Source organism: Macrosteles quadrilineatus, unplaced genomic scaffold, assembly GCF_028750875.1.
Source record: "Macrosteles quadrilineatus isolate MER2022 unplaced genomic scaffold, UCM_ALF_1.0 Scaffold_1__1_contigs__length_201487025, whole genome shotgun sequence".
NCBI lineage: Eukaryota > Metazoa > Arthropoda > Insecta > Hemiptera > Cicadellidae > Macrosteles > Macrosteles quadrilineatus.
The window spans coordinates 34,034,585-34,057,111 of record NW_026542594.1 but is presented as its reverse complement, the minus strand read 5'-3'; the positions used below and the strand labels follow the sequence as shown (position 1 = coordinate 34,057,111).

The 22,527-nt window shown below is 37.0% G+C and overlaps 1 protein-coding gene across 1 annotated transcript in view; it reads left to right on the top strand.

Annotated features, from left to right (window-relative positions):
• Positions 1-22,527, top strand: part of LOC128995902 (probable G-protein coupled receptor No18) — a 44,056-nt gene that overhangs the window by 5,072 nt on the left and 16,457 nt on the right. Inside the window, exons 3-10 of the mRNA XM_054420952.1 lie at positions 605-830; positions 1,320-1,563; positions 1,607-1,825; positions 1,891-1,960; positions 2,022-2,218; positions 2,284-2,349; positions 2,415-2,484; positions 2,535-2,611. Of these exons, the coding sequence (XP_054276927.1) occupies positions 605-830; positions 1,320-1,563; positions 1,607-1,825; positions 1,891-1,960; positions 2,022-2,218; positions 2,284-2,349; positions 2,415-2,484; positions 2,535-2,611 (1,169 nt within the window). The remainder of the gene's footprint in view (positions 1-604; positions 831-1,319; positions 1,564-1,606; positions 1,826-1,890; positions 1,961-2,021; positions 2,219-2,283; positions 2,350-2,414; positions 2,485-2,534; positions 2,612-22,527) is intronic.

The window sequence follows — 22,527 nt, the reverse complement described above, 5'->3', positions numbered from 1 at the left end:
GCTGATTAGTCGAAGTTCGAATCATTAGAGTTTTACTTCTTCTCCCTTAATCCTTGAACCTCTTTGGTCCATTACCCGTGTTGTTACGAGTAAAGCTATGCTGTTATAAAAGTAAACAATGCTATTATGTGAAAATTTTCAATTCTAAGAACTGAACTGAAACGGTTACTTAAAAAACGGTCGTAGGTAAACATTATTTTCCCCCACATAAATTTAGTGTAGCTTGTTTAAAAGTCACCCTTTTCCTAAATTAATATTTAGCATAATAAGTTTTGATTTATTATGTTCCATAAAGACCTTAGGAAAGAATAATTTTGAATTTATTCCTACTGAGCACCAAGTTTTACTTGCAGCTCCTACACAGGCAGTATTGCTCGAGTTGTTGTAATCTTCTATGTTCTCTTTTTTCAGAATATTTAAGAAGGAACCTTCTCTTTTCTCATCTAAAAACACGATCAAAATTATTCAGACAACAAGTTTAAAGTTGATATTAGTAAATTACACAGTTTTACAATCACGGCAACATTACAAATTTATAAATTAAAAAGTGGTAAGTGGATTCTAGACTAAGTTTGATTCTCCTGGTGTTCTCCTTCTCCAATAGGTAAGTGGATCCTGGGCCGCATGGTGTGCATAGTGTGGGTGTCGTGTGACGTCTGTGTTTCCACAGCATCCATCCTGAGTCTGTGTGCCATCAGCATCGACCGATACTTCGCCGTTACTCAGCCGCTCAACTACTCCAGGAGGAGACGTTCCAAGCGACTCGCGGCCATCATGATACTTGTCGTCTGGCTCACCGCCATCATGATCACGTGTCCTCCAATGATATGGTAAACAAACGATATTCAAACGAAAAAAACCACTTAAGATGAAACTTGTGTGAATGGAAAACAAGTGCGAGTACTTTAATCTTTTTTACTCACCTAGCTCAACAGCTCATTCCTTAGCTAAGTACTAAGGTCGATCTCGTATAAAAAACTAATGAATGGCAACTGGGGTAGTTTTGAACCACATAAGGAGTTCATTCATTTCAAATAACTTAACCGGCAACCCTCCAAACATTATTATAAACAATCAGCTATTTATAGTTAACACCGTTGAATGTGATCAAAGGCGTTAAAAGTTATGGGATTTTTATTTTTAAGGTGCTGTCTATTTAATTATTAAAAACATTTCGCATGGTAATTTCATTAATTCACCGTACGAAAAACAAAAACTTAACACTTCATGTAAAAAGCAAAAAAAAAAAAAAAAAAAAAAAAAACTCCAACAAAAATTTTGAAGGTAATATTCTCAATTGTTTTCTCCTCGTGTTAAAGGTACCGCACAGACACGCCGTACCTGAACAACTCTAACACGTCTACCAACGAGAGTGAGGTCCAATGCGAGTACAACGATAACAAGGGCTACGTGGTGTTCTCGGCAATGGGGTCGTTCTTCGTGCCGCTGACCGTCATGTTGTACGTGTACGCGAGGATATCTTGTGTCATCGCTCAGAGACACGACAACCTGGAGGCCATGAACAACAGCACGCCACAGGTCAAGTGGCCTCTCAACCCTTCGGTAAGTACCTTGGCAACCACCAAGAATACCATGTGAACTCTAGGTTAGCTTGTGTGATCGCTCACATACACGACAACCTGGAGACCATGAACAACAGCACGCCACAGGTCAAGTGGCCTCTCAACCCTTCGGTAAGTACCTTGGCAACCACCAAGAATACCATGTGAACTCTAAGTTTGGGTGTGTGATCGCTCAGAAACACGACAACCTGGAGGCCACGAACAACAGCACGCCACAGGTCAAGTGGCCTCTCAACCCTTCGGTAAGTACCTTGGCAACCACCAAGAATACCATGTGAACTCTAAGTTAGCGTGTGTGATCGCTCAGAGACACGACAACCTGGAGGCCATGAACAACAGCACGCCACAGGTCAAGTGGCCTCTCAACCCTTCGGTAAGTACCTTGGCAACCACCAAGAATACCATGTGAACTCTAAGTTAGCGTGTGTGATCGCTCAGAAACACGACAACCTGGAGGCCACGAACAACAGCACGCCACAGGTCAAGTGGCCTCTCAACCCTTCGGTAAGTACCTTGGCAACCACCAAGAATACCATGTGAACTCTAGGTTAGCTTGTGTGATCGCTCACATACACGACAACCTGGAGGCCATGAACAACAGCACGCCACAGGTCAAGTGGCCTCTCAACCCTTCGGTAAGTACCTTGGCAACCACCAAGAATACCATGTGAACTCTAAGTTATTTTGAGTGATCGCTCAGAGACACGACAACCTGGAGGCCATGAACAACAGCACGCCACAGGTCAAGTGGCCTCTCAACCCTTCGGTAAGTACCTTGGCAACCACCAAGAATACCATGTGAACTCTAAGTTATTTTGAGTGATCGCTCAGAGACACGACAACCTGGAGGCCATGAACAACAGCACGCCACAGGTCAAGTGGCCTCTCAACCCTTCGGTAAGTACCTTGGCAACCACCAAGAATACCATGTGAACTCTAAGTTAGCTTGAGTGATCGCTCAGAGACACGACAACCTGGAGGCCATGAACAACAGCACGCCACAGGTCAAGTGGCCTCTCAACCCTTCGGTAAGTACCTTGGCAACCACCAAGAATACCATGTGAACTCTAAGTTAGCTTGAGTGATCGCTCAGAGACACGACAACCTGGAGGCCATGAACAATTGCACGCCACAGGTCAAGTGGCCTCTCAACCTATCAATAGGTACCTTGGCAACCACCAAGAATACCATGTGAACTCTAAGTTAGCTTGTGTGATCGCTCACAGACACAACAACCTGGAGGCCATGAACAACAGCATGCCACAGGGCAAATGGCCTCTCAAACCTTTGGTAAGTACCTAGGCAACCACCAAGAATACCATGTGAACTCTAGGTTAGCTTGTGTTAGCTCACAGACACGACAACCTGGAGGCCACGAACAACAGCATGCCACAGGGCAAATGGCCTCTCAAACCTTTGGTAAGTACCTAGGCAACCACCAAGAATACCATGTGAACTCTAGGTTAGCTTGTGTTAGCTCAGAGACACGACAACCTGGAGGCCATGAACAACAGCACGCCACAGGTCAAGTGGCCTCTCGACCCATCGGTAGGTACCTTGGCGGGACCGCGTCTCGTTGTCCCTCCGTCTAGTTGTACCTCCGTCTACTTGTACCTCGAGGCCTAGGGACAACTAGTCGTAGGTACAACTAGACGTAGGTACAAGTAGACGGTGGCTCACCCGACTAGTTGTACCTGCAGATTTTTAGGAGGCACAACTAGACGTAGGTACAAGTAGACGTAGGTACAACTAGACGTGTATCCCACCGACAAGTAGTATCACCTAGCTTGTACGGATGCGACCAGTTGTCCCTACGACTAGTAGTCCCTACGACTCGTGGTCCCTCCGTCTAGTAGTCCCTACGTCTAGTTGTACCTACGCGTATTTTGCGTCCTTATAGTCTAGTTGTATCTATCCTTCAATTCGTTGCCCTGTTTAATTGATTACTGCACGAGTACTTTTTAATAATACCCTTAATTAAATCAGGAACTGCAGTGTTCCGAGTCGATTGAGTATGATTGGCAAATATTTTTCACCGCAATACGATATTTTAGTAGTTTTACAGACGTTAATTGGAGGCTGAAAGCTACGCATTGCTGTCCAGGGTCGAAATGGCAGCTATAGTTGTGATTAAAATTGTCCAGCCCTAGTACCGAAAATCGCTTATTTAATTAAAACATTTATATATATCATTAAATATACAAGCAGTATATCCCTAATGAATTGCAATAGACCGCTGCCCAGCAATTATGTATTACTATTTTTGCTGATTCCTTTAAATATTTTTTCACATAAGCTTAAAGTATTTGCATTGATTAGTGTGCATTTCTTATAGTTTACAATGGATTTCCCAGTGATCAATGAACAATGAAGTGTACAATGAAGTTGAGGTCCAGCGGTTGAAAACTCGACAAAAACTATGCAATGTACTACACATACTTCTCCATTTAACATACACTGTAAATAATAAATGTGATTGGAATATGTTCCATTTGTTTTGATCTTATTTTCATAATAAGTTGTTATTTCGTCACCAGCATAGCAACCCGTTAAACCCATGTTAGTTTTAAAAATTTGTAATTCTTTTTTTATGTCTTTTTAGCATATTTTAATTTATAAAGGCATTCTGTAGATCGACAGGAAAATACATTTCCACCGATATGCGGATATTTTCTCTGTGATGTTCACGAGCTGATAAAAAGGTTGTAAAGAAACATGCTTGCCTACATTATTGATATATTTTCTCAGTTTTGTATAGTTTGGTGAAAAACAGCAATCGTACCACGGACCGATTTCATCTTCGTCTCGAACTTAAAAATGATCCCGAGCTGAAAAAAAGTCATTTTCGGCCCTAGGTACGAAATATACTCTTAAACTATCATAGGATCGGTGAATACCAAACTCTATCTTGGAATTGCATACAGTCGCTCCTATCTTTAAGTTTACGTTGTTGTCCTACAATAAATGTATAAATAAACACAAAAATTCACAAGTTTTGTTGTAAGTACCTATATCATGTATAAATAAAAACATACAATAGCATCATGTGTAAGTGTATTCTGTAAAACTTTAAACAAATATTAGTAAAATAGTTTTCAGGCAAACTATTGTTGAATGAATTAGTTTTAAGTTGTTAAATTAACCTCGACCCGTGCTATATGTTTAATGGAGTTTGTCCGGCAAAATACCATTGTAAAATTAAATCAAATAAATAAAATCAAAAGCAATTCATAACAAAAGAATAATGGATACAGAATGAACGTAATTTCTGAAAATCGACAGGGCCCACATATGCGAAGCCTGTGCGTGGGGACCAAGTTGACTCAATAATTGGCAATTTGTCATAGTCTTGTAACATAATTTACTACCACTATTATAATTATCAATACATTTTCTAAGGAGAAACAAACGTCCGATTATTTCTAGGCAGCCACAACAGATAACTTTAGAAAACTACGTTATGAGAATTAGGACAACTCAAAAACTAAAATGTTACCATGATTTGTTTAGCCTAACGAAGAAAATCATGAAAACCAAATTTAACTCCCATAAGAAAAACATGGGGAGCAATTTCGTTTACGTATAAGCCGAGTGAGATAATAGAAAAATATACGCCGATGCTTGATGGCAAATCTGTGCGTGCATACCTTTAATTTGAGACCTCAATAATAAAAATGGTCGGGTAGCAGAGCCAAACGAATAACCCATTTTCTTAAATTTATAAGATTATTTATTTATTTATTTATTTTAATTATTTATTTATTTTACTTGACTGTTAATACCAAAGCAAAAGCTTCAACTTCGTGTAGATATTATGCGTCCGGATTACGAATAAACATAAAACAATCTTACACCAATTTACCAATAAGTTTAATAAACCAAAATTGCACATACTCCGGACAGATTTCTTATAAAGAGATGCTATGACAATATGATCAAATCTCTAGTTATTATCGTTTAGGTTGTGTATTGATTAGTCAGGACATTGATTGAATAAATAAATATGTAAACAGTATATATATATATACTAAAACATAAATACAGCACAAAACAAACATATAAAACATAAATATAAAACATAAAACATAAATGCACAGTACATAAATAGCCTAATTGTTACAATAAATTAACAATGATCATTTGTTAAATTAATCAGTTCAATGTTATTTATATAATACGACCATAAAGATAGGCGAATGTCTCTCGTGTTTATTAGGACAATAACACAATATACCTTATTGTTGATTCAGGAACACGCCATGAACAGCCATTTCTGAGAAAGGTGAACGAAATACCTGTTGTAAAATGCAGCTAAAGACATCTGCTACAAAGTATTTGACTTATTGTTTAATATAAGCAAAACCATATAGATTCAGTACTTGGAAAGGCAAAGGAAATATTTTGTAAACAGCGTACAGAATGTCCCGTTAATCCCCACACGTTACTCAGAATGGACTTCATTTGCAAATTCTTAGAGTTTCCTTTCACAACAATCCATTCCAGTTATTGGGGTGTTGGGTCGGTGTCCGGGCAAATGCGGACACGGAATATTGGGGACACATCATTAAAGAGGGCATAAGCGGACACTAGAGATTATTGCTACCTGACAAGGGGTTGACATGTTCCTGCAAATATTTCAAGGGCGGAACATTGCGGACACATGTATCTACGACGGGGAAAAAGGTGCGAGGGAGGGAGGATTTTATACGCGTTCCGTTTGTGCTTACAATGTTTTTAAAAATTGCTCCAAGGATTTCAAAAACTGGAAATTATACAGTAGTTTCAAGTAAATTGATAAAGTTCACTGGTATTTTTCTGTTTGGAATTTTGCAACCGTACAATACAATACACAGGGTGAGTTTACCAGGGTTGGTATATCCAATAGCACAAATGGAAATTCACTAAACATAGGTCTCATTGCAAGACCTAGACCCGGATCCGATCCAGATTTGATTTTTTTTAAGCTCCCCAGAGGACAAAAACAGTTCGTTCAAATATGTGAGTGCAATATAAAGATATTTATAATTGCGTCCATTAACACTATAACTCATGAAAAAATAATACGATTTTGGCAACATTTGGAACAAACGTGTGAATCTCAGTCTTTTCAAAGGAGATCGCGAACCAGCATGGCCGGACTAATAAAGTAAAAGAATTAATTATAAAAACTCTACAAAATATTCATAATAAATAACAACATTTGTTGAAGGCTATTAGTTCCAGTTTTTTAAATCCTTGGAGCAATTTTTTAAAACATTGTAAGCACAAACGTAACGCTTATAAAATCCTCCCTCCCTCGTACCTTTTACCCCGTCGTAGATACAATAGCTATTTACATTACAAGTGTAGTAAGCGTGTGGAGCGTTTTTACATCACGCAGGTGAATGTTGTGCAACGAGCGGAAGCGAGTTGCATAATTCACCTAAGAGATGTAAACACGCTCTTGCGCAACGTGTAACGTACAAGATTTTACCTGACCCGACAATATACATGGGTTTACGTACAATATTTTTCATTATCCATTTCACTCATCGTCTAACAGTAACGTTCTTTTACAAACAAAAGCTAGGTTAGGAAAATACTTTAAAGCATAACAATCAAGCGCACAGCTGATTTCTAGCGTTGAACGTCGATGCCTCCATAGAGGTATATTTTTTTAAGTTAAGCACTCAATGTTATTTAAATGGGTTTTATTACATCACCGAGTGAGTTTTTTTCAACTTTACATCACTCGAGAAGTAAGGAAGTTGTATACATCACGCTTGGGATAGGGAAGTTTAACATGGCGGGTTAGGTAAAAAAAATACATGTGTCCGCAATGTTCCGCCCTTGAAATATTTGCAGAGACCTGTCAACCCCTTGTCAGGTAGCAGTAATCTCTAGTGTCCGCTTTTGCCCTCTTTAATGATGTGTCCCCAATATTCCGTGTCCGCTTTTGCCCGGCATTCGTTGGGTCAGCCCCCTATCGCGTAGTTGCGAGAAAGTGATTGACCTCCAATCAACCTAAATATTGTTTTGATTTTACGTAGTACTGTGGTAGCTGCTAAAAAAAAAAAAAAAAAAAAAAAAAAAAAAAAAAAAAACTCTTTCACTCACAGTATTAAACATTTTCAAAAAAATGTTGATTATATCAAACTGTTATGAACAGTGTGATTTTTTTATAAATAACATAAGCTTTTGGTTGAGTATTTTAAACTCCTTGAATGACAAAAGTTTTAATGTAAAACAGATCTATAATCTGATGTACGCTGCCCAACAAAGACGTTATTTATTTATTAGTTTTGAAATAATTCCTGGTAATACACATAGCTTAAAAATTAGTCGATTTCGAGAAACAGGTACACTACATTATAATGCAAACAAAACGTAAATAACACTTAGATTTTCAATCCATTACTGATTTTATACTGATTTTAAGTCTAAATCTACACAGGCAACGTAACTTATGAAATACTCTTAGTTTATGAAGGCTTGGTATAAAAAGTCTTGTAAAGTGCCATTCTTGTGTGTTCTCTGGTTAGGAAACTAGCCTTAATATTTAGTTGTTTATGATATAAGCGGTCTGATTCATACCTACAGTGTATTCAGGTTTTGGACTGGCTAGGCCTATATACAAATATGCATGAGTGTTCGATGTCATCATGAGCGTTGGAATGTTTACCTAAAAAAAATGTCGTAGTAGAGGGTTATAGTGTAAATCATAGCTGTTCCCTGGTCCATCGGCCGGTGCCTCGAGGGGTAATGACCGACGGACTAGGGATAGAGCTGATGACTCATCCGGTCATGTGAACATCGATATATTAACTAATACTATTTAATAGTAACTAGGTGAAACCCGTCGAAATCGACGGTTACTTTCAAGGATTACGTTAATTCACCTAACTGCGATAAATTGGATGAAATATAGGCTACATATTTTGGTCATTTAGCATTGTTTAAAGAACAATAAGTGTAAAAACAATATTGATATTAATTGCGTTAGTCGCCAAATTCGGTTGATCATTCACGAATAAAATATTCCCCATACCGTACGTCATCGGAGTTATTATTAGTATGTTATCTGGTATCTCTTCCTTTGGAAGAACCTTTAAATAGTATTAAAATCGTATTGGTGGATCTTTTGTAGTTAAACACTTCCGCGATTTCATCAGTGTAATATGATTTTATTTGAAAAGAAAACTTTTTTTGGGAAGACATATTCAAAGGGAGGTATATCCGTTACAGTATAAGTTTGATTTTTCCTTCGTCACGTCGCGTCCGTTCATATCTTACTTCTGTGCCAACGAATGAACCCTCTAGCTTACTTTTGAGAAATTTATTTTGAGGTTACTGTTGAAGCTGGATTTTCTTGACATGGGGGATGTCAGTTAGTTGTCTCAGCCTTATCAATAACATAAAGTTGTCAATATAATCTCTCTACGGAATGTTAGGTGTAGTGGAATACTTGAAGTGAAGTTGGATTTTATTCTTGAACTGTTATGGGCTTGTATAGTTCATATAGTTCAATTATAGTTCATACGGCCTTTTGACTTTATTGGCAGCAAATAATGCAAATGACATAGCAATGGGACATTTCCAAAAACAAAAAATACTGTAAATTGGCTGTTACGTATACATTGACGTTTAAATATTGTTAATCAACGTATTTTAAAAAGGATTATTTTGTGATCTAGTTTAAATGGAATATGACCTTTCTGTCATGACAGTAGCTGCATAAATAGTATTTTCTCTCAGTACCATATCTTACAGCCAACATGTCGTGTTATTTTCAATAATGTTACCAACCCAGTGCGCCGAAGTTCGTAATATAGGCAGGTGCAAATAATTTGTCAAGATAGGTACCATTTTAGGCAATGTTTCTATGTTTGGATTTTATTGGACACGATAAGAGCAGATATTTCTACATAAATATTTGATATGTGTAGAATAATATGATAAAATGTAGGCAAAAGTGGTGAAAAAGGCAGACACCATCCAGTACAATAGATATAAGATAGTTCAATAATAATTTATGAATTGCTGTGATAAAAGGATTTTGCACTGATTTCGTAATGGAACGTTACATTGCAAAACATGGCTGATAAAGAAGAAAAACAATTTTAAAATAAGAAAATAACATTAACTCCCAATAAATGTGTGTTGTTTGAAATACAATTTAAAAATAAACAGCTGTTTCATTAAAAAGTATTATTCACATGGCCAAAATGTAAACAACTCTTTGGAGGGATCTTTAAAGGCTTCTAGGACAGAGTCCTAAGGGATTTTGCTTAGTTTTTCTTTTGATAACTCATCTACAGACCAATACATACATTTCTTTGGACACCTCTACCAAGTTTCTACGCCCAGCCGTTCTCTCAAATTAGTGGGGACAAAGTTTCAAATTAAATATTTAGATACCCCCTTGTTAATCTTAGGGAGAAACTCCAACTTTGATGGCCTGTGGGGCAAAGCCCGAGGGCCCGAGGATTTTTATTACCGGAATTGGTGAAAGGGGGCGTCTGCACAAAAAATACTTTATTTTGACACGTCGTTTGTAAAAATCCGTCCATTATTAACGGAAGAGTAGTGTTTCGTAGAAATCGCCTTCACGTATTATATATAAGGATACTGTCAATGTACAACGGATATAGGTTTCTGGTTAAAAACACTTATACTTAGCCCAATAGTACAGTATACTAAAAGTCCCTTAAAATTGAAGCTGTGCTACTGCCCCCATGTTGAAAAATGGCGGCACATTTCTGTAATTTTGGCTAAGTGAATCTCTTTGAAATGTAATATTCTATCTATCAATGCAAGTTTTTTCAAAATGTCTTGTCAATTTTGCAATCTAGAGGTAAAAATGTTCAACAGATACACTGAAAACCTAAAAAAAACATATTTTTACATATAACTAGAAAACGAGTGAGTTTAGGACATATGCTTATAGGACATTTTTTACCAGCTTTGACCCCAGGAACCATTTCCTAAAGTTTGTCAGGGTTCCCGTGAAACACTCTGTATATTAGCAATTTGGACGGATGGTTTTTTTGGCCTCTGGGGACCTCAAAACAAAAAATATATCGGTCCCGGGTCTAGGTCTTACCATGAGTATTACGGGTACGACTCGGGATTTTTAAGCCAATTTTAAGTCTACATCGTTTAGGCAATGACGCAACTCAGATTTGCTTGCTTAAAAATTAACTACTGTATAAATAAGTAAAGTAATATTTTGTTTGTACATTACAGGGCTCCCATGGCGATTAGGAATAAATTGAATTTTAGGGTCATGGAAAGGTTGAGAATGAGAGAATGAGAGAGAATGAGAATGATTTATTTCCTGAAAGCATAATATGTACAAGGAAACGTCAATACATCAAAATCTTAGCCTAAGCCTGCAACACACCATGCAGAGAATTGAAAAACAAAAACAAAACTTATTTATCATCACACATTGGCACTCATTGGCTAAAAAAACTTACTTACTTGGCCAGGTGAAATTTCAAAATACTCTTTGAATGAGTAAATCGGATTTGCCAACAGAAGAGATTTAATCCCCATTTTGAACTTTGCTTCCGGCAGGTTCCGAGCTGTACAAGGGAGTTTGTTAAAAAACTTATATCTCTGTATACAATAGCTAGATTGGACCTTTCTTAATCTAACATAGGGTAAATTCAAGTCGTCTTTCCTCCTAGTATTGTGAGGGTGGATATCACTTCGGAGTTCGAGAGAGCCTGACTCCTGCTTAGTACACAGAAGAGATTAGTAAATATATAAGCTGTACACTGTCATAACGGATTCAGAAATAAAGATAGGTTTGCAGTGGTCCAGAAAATCAGCACCTGCCAAGATTCTGACTGCCGCCTTTTGGAGCGTCAAAACCCTCTCGACTCCCGGAGTGCCACCCCAAAGTCTTAAACCATAAAGAATTATGCTCTGAAAAAAGGCAAGGTAGGCAGTTCTTAGCCATTCAGTGGGTACAGAGTTCTTCAAGTTCCTGAGCAAGTGAATCACCCTGGAAAGTCTACTACATACAAAAGATATGTGACTATTCCAATCCAGCTTAGGATCCAACATTAATCCAAGTAGTTTAACGCTTGTGACATCTTGCTTAAGCTGTCTAAGACTAAATATTATGGACTGAGTCTTACTCTCATTCAGGAAGAGAAAGTTAGCTCGGAACCACGCCGAGGCCATTTGGAGAGTCTGAGACATAGTGCCCTGCAGGACATTTAAGTTATCATTTACCCCAATTAGAGTAGTGTCATCAGCATAGCAAACAACCCCCTCTCCCAAATGCAAAGAAAGGTCATTTATCATTATGTTGAAAAGCAAGGGCCCAAGGACAGACCCCTGTGGGACGCCATGAGTTAAAGATTTGACAACAGAGGACTGACCATTTACAGAGACAAACTGTCTGCGCCCGCCCAAGTATGATCCCAGTAAGTCCAAACCCTTACCCCTAACTCCATAAAAATGGAGTTTGTCAAGCAAAATTTTGTGGTCCACGGTGTCAAAAGCCTTGCTGAGGTCACACATTGTGGCCCCAGCAAAGCCTCCCCTCTCAAATGATTTTAAAACAACCCCAGTCAGAACTTCAACTGCATCGATTGTGGAACGGCCTGATCTGAAACCATACTGGGCTGACACAAGCAGTCCATTACTTTCAAAATAAGGTAACATTTGATCCTTAATTATACCTTCAAAATTCTTACCAAACACAGGGAGAATAGATACAGGTCTAAAATTTTCAGGCACATTATGATTCCCCTTTTTATGGACAGGGACTACTCTGGCTGTTTTTAGGACATCTGGAAAAACGCCCTCCTTGATACAAACATTGATACAATAGGTGAGTGGAACTAAAATATGATAAATCACATTCTTAATTAAGATTGCAGAGAGATCAAAAACATCCTTACTTTTAGAGCTATTCATCTTATGTACAACAGATAGCACTTTCTCACAAGAGACAGGTTCAATGTTAAAAGAACATGTTGGTCTAGGATGCTGGGCTAGGAGGTTTACAGCGGGGGTTGGTGGAGTACCAATTGCATCCCGAGTCTGTTGGACAGAATTAATGAAGAAATCATTCAGCTCCTCAGCAGAAAGTCTAGTAGTTGGATTTGCTTTTGCAGGGGCCTCCTCTTTTTTGATGACAGACCAAGCGGCAGCACAAGAATTCTTTATCGCTTGATACCTCCTCTTGGCTTCAAGGGTTTTTTCTTGTCTATAAATATCGTAAGAAAGAAGCAACCATCTTCTCAATATTACAATAGTCTCTGATTTCCACTCTGGAGCCAGTGGATGCTTTGTATTCTTAGGTCTAGACACTTTTTTAGGATAAGATTCTTGAAAGAGCAAAATAAATGTTCTTAAAAAATTACTAAAAATAACATTAGCATTACCAGCAAGTAAAATATTCCAATCAACTGAGTTGAGAGCAACTATAAAGTGATATGTTTTATCAAGAGTAATTGGTCGATAAGTCATAGGAATATAAGGATCTTTATTCTTGGACAGACGGATATCGAGACTAAACTGAATGCCATCATGGTCACCTATGGCATGTTTCACCACCTCTACTTTAAAATCTTCACGAGGAAGATCTGTGGCAACATTGTCCAGACAAGAGTTCTCACGAGTCGGCACCCAGACAGTACAGTAAAGATTAAGTGATTTTAACAAGTTTATAAAATCTTCAGACAAACGGTTTTGTTTCAACACATTAATATTCATGTCACCACCCAGGATAATATGGTTTTTTGCCCTCTTGTTGCCTAGGGACAAAATAAGGTTCTCTAAGCTAGACAAAAACATACCCAGATCACCATCAGGGGACCTATAGACACCAATAAGGATAATGTTCATAGCCGGGAAATGAACGCAGACAAACTCATGATGTAACTCTAAACAAAAACTATTTACATTGATAACAATAAATGAGTCACTAAGATCTAGGGAAGCAAATACAGCAACCCCACCTTGCCTGCGTTGAGAACGACAAAAAGCTGAAACATAAAAATAACCCTTAATGTTCACAAGCTTAATATGTTCATCATTCAACCAGTGTTCCGACAAGCATAATATTTTGTATTTGTTATCAGTGAGCATCATTTCAAGTTCCATAACACGGGTGTAGCATAGACACTGGACATTTAAAAATAGTAAGCAAAAGTTTAGGAATTCCATGTTGTTTAAGGCTGTGCTAACTTTGGCTGCCGACTCCCTAAAAAAGTTTGAGAGTTTATAAAGTTACGTTGAAATCTAGGCTTAGTAACAAATTCTTTAACGAGTGCACCCTCTGGCCAAAAGGATTCATTCAACACTTTTGAGGTTAGGTTGTCAGGAATACTTATTTTAAAAGAAGTGTAGGAATTGTGTTTAGATTTGAGAGGAACCACATCACTCTGGATACCAGATTTGTTAAGAAAGTCAGAAATATCTTCCTTCACACAATCTACGGCAAGTCTGGAAACAAAAATCCATGAAAGTTTACCTACCGCACGAACCTTTGTAGAGTCTAGATTTTTATTGGTCCCGATGATTGGTAGAGACTGTTGTTTAGCGGAACCAATATGCTTAGAATTAATACTGGGCTTTAGTCCATCACGCTTTAAATGTTTTTTCTTACCAGCTGTTTGCCACTGTTCAGCACTGCTTATGTAGTCAACGTTGTCCAGAGGTGGGAGAGCACAATCAGAAACAGCCTTGTTACTTGAACCTCTTGTTACCTGGGCAAAGGACTTAGCCTCAACCGCACTGTTTATAAGCTCCAAACTATTAGCAGATGCAATGCCAACCTCCGTGGAAGACAGTGTGAGTGTAGAGCCAGTTGCATCAGAGTTTTTATCATTAGGCCTAGGCCTATCTAAAGGATCAACCAGCCTAATTTGCGAGTTAAGAATCGAGTCTAGTTTATTGTTGACAGCAATATTATCAGATGCTATTCCCTTAACAATTTGCAACAAATTCAATACTGTTGATTTCAGCTCAATTAAGCCCTCAATATAGTCAACGTTCTTGATGACTTTGTCAAACTTAACCTCACAATCACTGCAAGCCCACTTGGACTTGTTACCTAACAGACTCATACAATTGTATTCCTCACTGCTTATATTCACACACTCACAATGAAACCATTTACAACAGAAGAATTCACAATAAACTCCTTTTCCATCATCACAAACATTAGTTTTACAGACTGGACAAATATCATCGTTGTAACCACCAGCCATGACAGTCTACTCTCCTCTAGGTTCATGCAAAGAGCGCATAAAAGCTCAAATCCAGGACCTGTGAAAACGCTTGGAGAATTTGAAAACCTCATAAACCAGTGGAAGTCCAAATATCCAAACTACACCAGTTTACGTAATATCCATAAGAATAACATATACATTTTTAATTTGAACTTGTTGTAATATTCTCCGTGACTAATACCGTACAAAAACACTTTATTATACTCAATTACTTGTTTTTGTAAACTCTGAATTTATTTATTTAAGATAATTGTTTAAAGTTGTTGTTTAAGATAGTTAATGTTAGTTTTCTATAGAAAGGTAGAGTTTAAGTGGAAAAAACAATGATAGCAGATCTTGACAAGAAATAAGGAAAACCAAAGTGTAATATGGATAAGGACTGACCAAGCGACACAAGTACGTTGTTTTCAAGAACAGGGGTTTCTCAATGAGCTGCAGACAAGCCAAATTTTCCTGGCTTTTGTAGCAAGTTGTTTATAATAAATTGTTGTAGGCTAAGATTGTATGATTTTTAAAGAAATAAAATAAATCCCTTAAACTGGTGACAAGTTGAAGGGGAGATACAACTAGTCGTAGGTACAACTAGACGTAGGTACAAGTAGGCGTAGGTACAACTAGTCGTAGGTACAAGTAGTCGTAGGTACAAGTAATCGTAGGTACAAGTAGTCGTAGGTACAAGTAGTCGTAGGTACAAGTAGACGCAGACGTATGAGGTACAAGTAGACGGTGGCGTTCCCGACTAGTTGTACCTGTAGATTTTTAAGAGGTACAACTAGACGTAGAGACAACTAGACGTAGGTACAACTAGACGTCCGCACCATCGTCAAGTTGTCCCTACAGCTTTGGACGGGGTACAACTAGACGCCTGTCACCAAAATGCAGCAGGTACAACTAGACGCCGGTACAAGTAGACATCGCCCCACCTTGGCAACCACCAAGAATACCATGTGAACTCTAGGTTAGCTTGTGTGATCGCTCACATACACGACAACCTGGAGACCATGAACAACAGCACGCCACAGGTCAAGTGGCCTCTCAAACCTTCGTTAAGTTTCTAGGCAACCACCAAGGATATGATGTGGCCTCTAGGTTATCTTCTGTGATTGCTCAGAAACTCGACAACCTGAAGGCCATGAACAGCAGAACGGAACAGATCAAGTGGCTTCTCAATCCTCCGGTAAGTACCTAGGCAACCACCAAGGATACCATGTGAACTCTAGGTTAGCCTTTGTGATCGCTCACAGACACGACAACCTAGAGGCCATGAACAACAGCACGCTAAGATCGACCTTCTTAGCCCGAAGGATGGCCTCGGGGAATTACTATACACAGTTCCAGGTGTAACCGAAGTCCCAACTCCATTGATTAAAAGGGGAAGCCCTTGGAAGCGCAAAATCAATGGTGGGATTCCGGTACAATATTGCTGAGGTGGAGGGTCAACAATAACAACACAAGAGCTGGCTGGACACAAATATAAATTCAAGATATATATATGTATAACAATACAACAATTTTAAATAAAAAGGCAATGCCCTAGCCAAGATAATAACCCAAGCTTTTAATATATTTCATACTAGCTGTAACCCGCGGGCTTTGCCCCGTTTAACTTCTTAATTTTCAAGATTATCTCGTTCGCATGGCTCAATCACGTCCTGGTTGAAGTTTGTTCGCTACGCTCACTCACCTTTAGGTTGGAGCTCGTTCGCTACGCTCACTCAACTTTAGGTTGGAGCTCGTTTGCTGCGCTCACTTGCCTTCAGGTTAGCTCGTTCGCTACGCTAACTCACCTCCAGGTTGAAGTTCGTTCGCTACGCTCAATCACCTTTTGGCTGCAAATTAGCTGTTATCATAAATGTAAAAGAAATAATAGTGCTGCACCCTGTTGGTAATCCTTGTAACTTTAATGCTATTGAACATCATAGAACAGAACCAACTTGTTTAATTGAAACAGCTGTTAAGATTCAATAATTCCATTTCTCATAAGGTTAACATGTGAAACTCCAGAGCCACTGGGGCGGAGCCCGAAAGGATTTTTGAAATGAGAATATGCCTATTATGTTAATCGGGAATGTGAGCTATCATCATGCCAAATTTCAGCCCAATCCGACCAGTATTTTTCGCGTTCACTTGTCACAAACATACATCCATACATCCATCCATAAATCCAAACTTTCTCATTAATAATATTAAATAGATATAGATAGATAGATTTCTTAAACAAAATATTTAATTTAAAATTAAAATTCTATCTTTTATATCTTAGTTTAGGTGGCCACCTTATAAAAGTCATTTAAAACATTTAAGACCTTTAGCCCTACATTAAAATAAATAATTTTTACATTTACAAACATGAAGTACATTTACAAATATTAACAAATGTGGTCGCGTCGCAAAGCCTATAAGATATACCAAGCGGTGAAAACAACCGGCAAGGAAAAAAGGGGTTACCCTTATCCTCATGAAGAACATAATTGTTTACATTTTGATCAGCTGTATAATTTAATTGCTGTTATCTATTATCTATCTATCTATCTATATATTAATAGGCAAGCATGTTTCTTTAAAACCTTTTTTCTCAGCTCGTGTGCATCGTAGGGAAAATCTACGCATACCGTTAGAAAGCTATTTTCCTGTAGGTGTGCAGAATCCCTTTATAAATTTAAATAGGCTCAAAGATAAGCACAAAAAATGAGTTTAAAAATGTGAAAAAATTAACTTGGATCTTATGCGTTGCTATGCTGGTGACGAAATAACAACGAAATATAAACAGAAAATCAAAACAAATGGAAGAAACTCCAATCACATGTTTTATTCACAGTGTGGGATGAAAACAAAGAAGACCGTACATAAAATATTTTTGGTCGAGTTTCGACCACTGGACAACCTCTCGTACTTATTTAATACGCAAGCAGGATTTTTGTGACAATTACTCCTCCGAAACTACTGAACCGATTGACATGTTTTTGGTCTCATTGGAAAGAGCGTAACGTGAAGTTGTGCAGGAAACTTTCTTTTTAGGGAAATAATTAGAGAATGAGGCCCTAGGGCCCTTTAAAGTTTCGTATTTCTCCATAAGGATAACATGGGGAGATAATTTTTATTTACAGAAACATATGTTTGTTACTTGAAAATAGTCAAAGTCTACTACATAATAATTGCTTTGTATTATGACTGTTTATGTATACTACATTTCAATCAAGGATTGTGTACCTTAAAGTTTACTCATAATGGATCTTACTACTTTATTTTAATGCTGGGAATAGTAAAATTTAGTTGAGAATAAGTTACCATGATTAAGAAAACTTTACGGTACTATAATCTATATATTAATTTGAAACTGTTTTTCTTTGTCATAGCTTTAGCTATCAATTTATTGAGAGAACGGCTGGGCGTAGAAACTTGGTAGAGGTGTCTAAAGAAAGGTCTTGGTCTGTAGATGAACCATCAAAAGAGAAACGTGGTAAATTCCCTTGGGGCTCTGCCCCGTGGCCTTTGAATTCCCATCCCATGTTATTCTTACGGACTAAAAACTGGGTTTTTGTCCCAGCTAATTTGAGAGAACGGCTGGGTATAGAAACTTGGTAGGGGTCTCTAAAGAAAGGTCTTGGTCTATAGATGAGCCATCAAAAGAGGAACGAGGTAAATTCCCTTGGGGCTCTGCCCCCAAGCCTTTAAAGTTGCCTCTTCACATTTGTTTACCATATGCATAATTCTACACTACTTTTTAATGAAACAGCTGTTAATATTTAAATTGTGATTTATTGAATTTTTCAAAATGAAGTACATTATTTGCAATGGGTTTTTCTGATTTTAAAATCGATTTTATTCTGCATCGTGTCATGTTTTGCAATATAATGTACTATTACCAAATCAGTGGAAAATCCTAATATCACAGTAACTCTTAAAATTATTTCTTAAGGAGTTTTAACTTACATCTATTGTATGGCTTGGTTTCTGCCTTTTTTTACCACTTCTTGGAGATTGTACGTAGGTGATATTCTTTGGCGTATTGCATCTGTAGACGAAACTTGGGTGGGTGAAATTATTACAATGGAAAAAAGCGATAATCCTGGACAATTTTATTTTATATAGGCTAAAAATAAAACTGAATTAACAATATATTTTCGTGAGCAATCATTGAAATAACCGATTTGCAAACAATGGAAACATAGAAAAAGGTATAGAACACAACCAAGTAGAAGAAAAGAAATATTTTTTTTTCATTTATAATCGTTATTATAGACAACCTAATGCGGCTATGAGAGGGAAAGATGTTTAGAAACACTAAAAAACTAGATCAGCTTTTTGAGACAAGATAACATATTTACAAAAGATTTTGATTATATCTAACTGTTGTGTAGATCGTGAGTATTTCCATGATCTTTGTGAGTCGCCTGTAATGCTTCGCAATTGCTCGAATTCGAGCAACAGGTACACTAGTCTATACTTATTTAATACGCAAGCAGGTTTTTTGTGACAATTACTCCTCCAAAACTACTAAACCGATTGACATGTTTTTGGTGTCATTGGAAAGAGCGTAACGTGAAGTTGTGCAGGAAACTTTCTTTTTAGGGAAATAATTAGAGAGCGAGGCCCTAGGGCCCTTTAAAGTTTCGTATTTCTCCATAAGGATAACATGGGAGATAATTTTTATTTACAGAAACATATGTTTGTTACTTGAAAATAGTCAAAGTCTACTACATAATAATTGCTGTGTATTATGACTGTTAATGTATACTACATTTCAATCAAGGATTGTGTACCTTAAAGTTTACTCATAATGGATCTCACTACTTAATTTTAAAGCTGGGAACAGTAAAATTTATTTGAGAATAAGTTACCATATTTAGAAAACTTTACTATAATAATTTATGTATTTTAAATCACAAATCTTTGACATTATTAATTCATTAGAAACGAAACAGCTGATCGAGAAATCAAGCAAATCATCTACTTCATGTGAATAATGTTTTTACACATACATAGTTTTTTTTTTTTTTTACCAATAACTTGATTCTTTTTTACTTGTGGGTGTATTTTGAGTTTGCAGTTATGAAAGTACCAAGCCAAGTAACTTTTATCTAATTTTCTTTATAAACTAACAGTATTAATGCATTACTACATGAACTTGACAAGTTAGGTAATTAATTGTCAGTATGCCAAGGGTAAAAAGAGTGAGTCCTCGAAAACAGACGAAGGCGGAGACACCCATCTAGAAAATGCAACTGAGTTTTTAAATATAGAGGTCAGTGGATTGACAAGACACAGATTATACTAATAAAAGGGGGCAGTGGTTTTATTGATATTAATACATCAAAAAGGGCCTCATTAATGGCACAAGGCTTCATGTGATCAGAACGGTTAACAACAATGTAAAGTAAAATTTAAAGTCCTAACTGGAACAAGTGAATAGAGACATATTTTGATTTCGAGGATAAAAATTTGCCCGTCTGAAACAAACTTACCTTTTAAAATTGAAAAATCCTAATTTCTGTTATCTTTGGCATTTGCAGCACAAGCACTTTAATTAAAGATCAGCACTTTTCTTAGCCAGACCAATTTCAGTCATGAGCAACGTTGTTTTAAGTAAGGCTACATCTTTTAATAAGATAAGCATATTCATTACGGAAAATTCTGACCAGGGTTATATTCCTGAAGGTAACTTTAAGACTAAAATTGTAGTAGGTATTCATGGAAGTGCTTTTGTGATAAAAATATTGTTTTTTAGTGTTTATTTTTTTAAGCGTTTTCTTCAAGCAGCGTTTTATGGCCCTCAAAATATGTTACATAGGCCTATTGGTTTGATACGATCAAATGTTTTGTTAAATGTGTTTTTAAAAATCTAAAAAAAAATAACTACCCTATAACATATTTAACCTTATTTAACACTTATTAATTTACTAAATATAATACGCATACAGCAAGAAAATGGTTGGACTGCTTCCCTTCTAAGGCTTTATTATTTACTGTAAGCTTAGCTTATTTAATTTTCGACGTCGAGTCAATATATAAGACTTAACACGATGAATTCGTTTTCTGAATTCATATGTTTTTTGCGGGGCATTGAGCCGCACAGGTTCACTAGTACTTATTTAATACGCAAGCAAGATTTTTGTGACAATTACTCCTCCGAAACTACTGAACCGATTTACATGTTCTTGGTGTCATTGGAAAGAGCGTAACGTGAAGTTGTGCAGGAAACCTTTTGTTTTTAGAAATCATCAGAGAGTGAGGCCCTGGGGCCCTTTAAAGTTCCGCATTTCTCCATACGATTAACATGGGAAACAAACATTGTTATGAAACTCCAGCTGTTGTCAGAAATAAAATATTAATAGCCTAATTGGTCTCCATATAAACACAATGTTTACCTTTGCTTTAGCATTTAAATGTAAACAACCAGAACTGAAAATAAATATTTCAAAAATTCACACAGCTGATCCAAAAATATTAAATAAAATATTTTACACAACTATGTGGTATGTTTATTTAATCTTAAACTTTATGATAGATTATTTATTCTAAATCTTTTTCAATGATTATGAAACTGATTTTTCCCGTTGCGAAGCACGGGGTCAGGAGCTTCACTTATTTAAAAAGCAAGCAGGTTTTTTGTGGCAATTAATCCTCCAAAGCTACTGAACCGAATGACATGTTTTTGGTGTCATTGGAAAGAGCGTAACGTGAAGTTGTGCAGGAAACTTTCTTTTTAGGAAAATAATTAGAGAGTGAGGCCCTTTAAATTTTCGTATTTCGTACTTACTGCAATCAGCTTTTATTAGTTAGGCCTACTTGATTACTATTCCTTTATTATCTCTTTCTACATTATGGTCGCCATTACCATAGTAATAATAATAGCCTAAATGAATGAAGTAATTTTTTACTTCTTAAGGAGACGTTTATTTTTGCTTTTCTCTGGAAACTAATTGAGGTCCCATCCATAATATATAATGTAATGATAATATGTTACTGGCCTGCCACAATAAACCAAATGCATCTACTGTAGATCTTTTGCTTTCTCCTGTGTTTAGACAGTTAGTCAGCTGATTTGTAAACTGCAAAATAATAATATTTACAAGTGATAAGAAATTACAATACCACAATGTACAATGTGCACGTGGTGCACGTGGTTTTTAAGTGATATTTTAATGTGTATGTCTATAAAATGTAGTAGTGCAAAACGTGTAATTTTTAATCATGTAATTTTTTGTGTTTTTACTTTAATTTCTCCTGTAATATTTAACCATGTAATTTTTTTACTTTAATTTCTTGAACAGTGTTGATTTTAAACATGCCTCCTATCAGAAGGAGACATTTACGCAGGACACGCGAGCATCGCCGTGACCTCATGCGAGGGGTGCGTGAAAACTACGAACCAAATACAGACTCATATAAAAGAGGTTTAAGGATGCCTGACGAAGTACTCCCATTCACAATTGGTCCGATGAATTTTCAGTGCATGTCATGTGGGGCTCATCATTTTAAGGGTGAGGAAATTCAGAGAAACAACCGACAATTTTCAATTGTGTTGTCACAAAGGTAAGGTTGTTTTACCAAACTATTCACCTGCTAACTACATCAAACACCTTATTGAAGGAATAAATTCACAAGACCAAGGAATTAAGCGAAAAAGTCAAAACTACATGGCAAATATTAGATCATTCAACTCAGCTTTTGCCATGGTGAGTTCAGAATCACATCTGGATGAATCG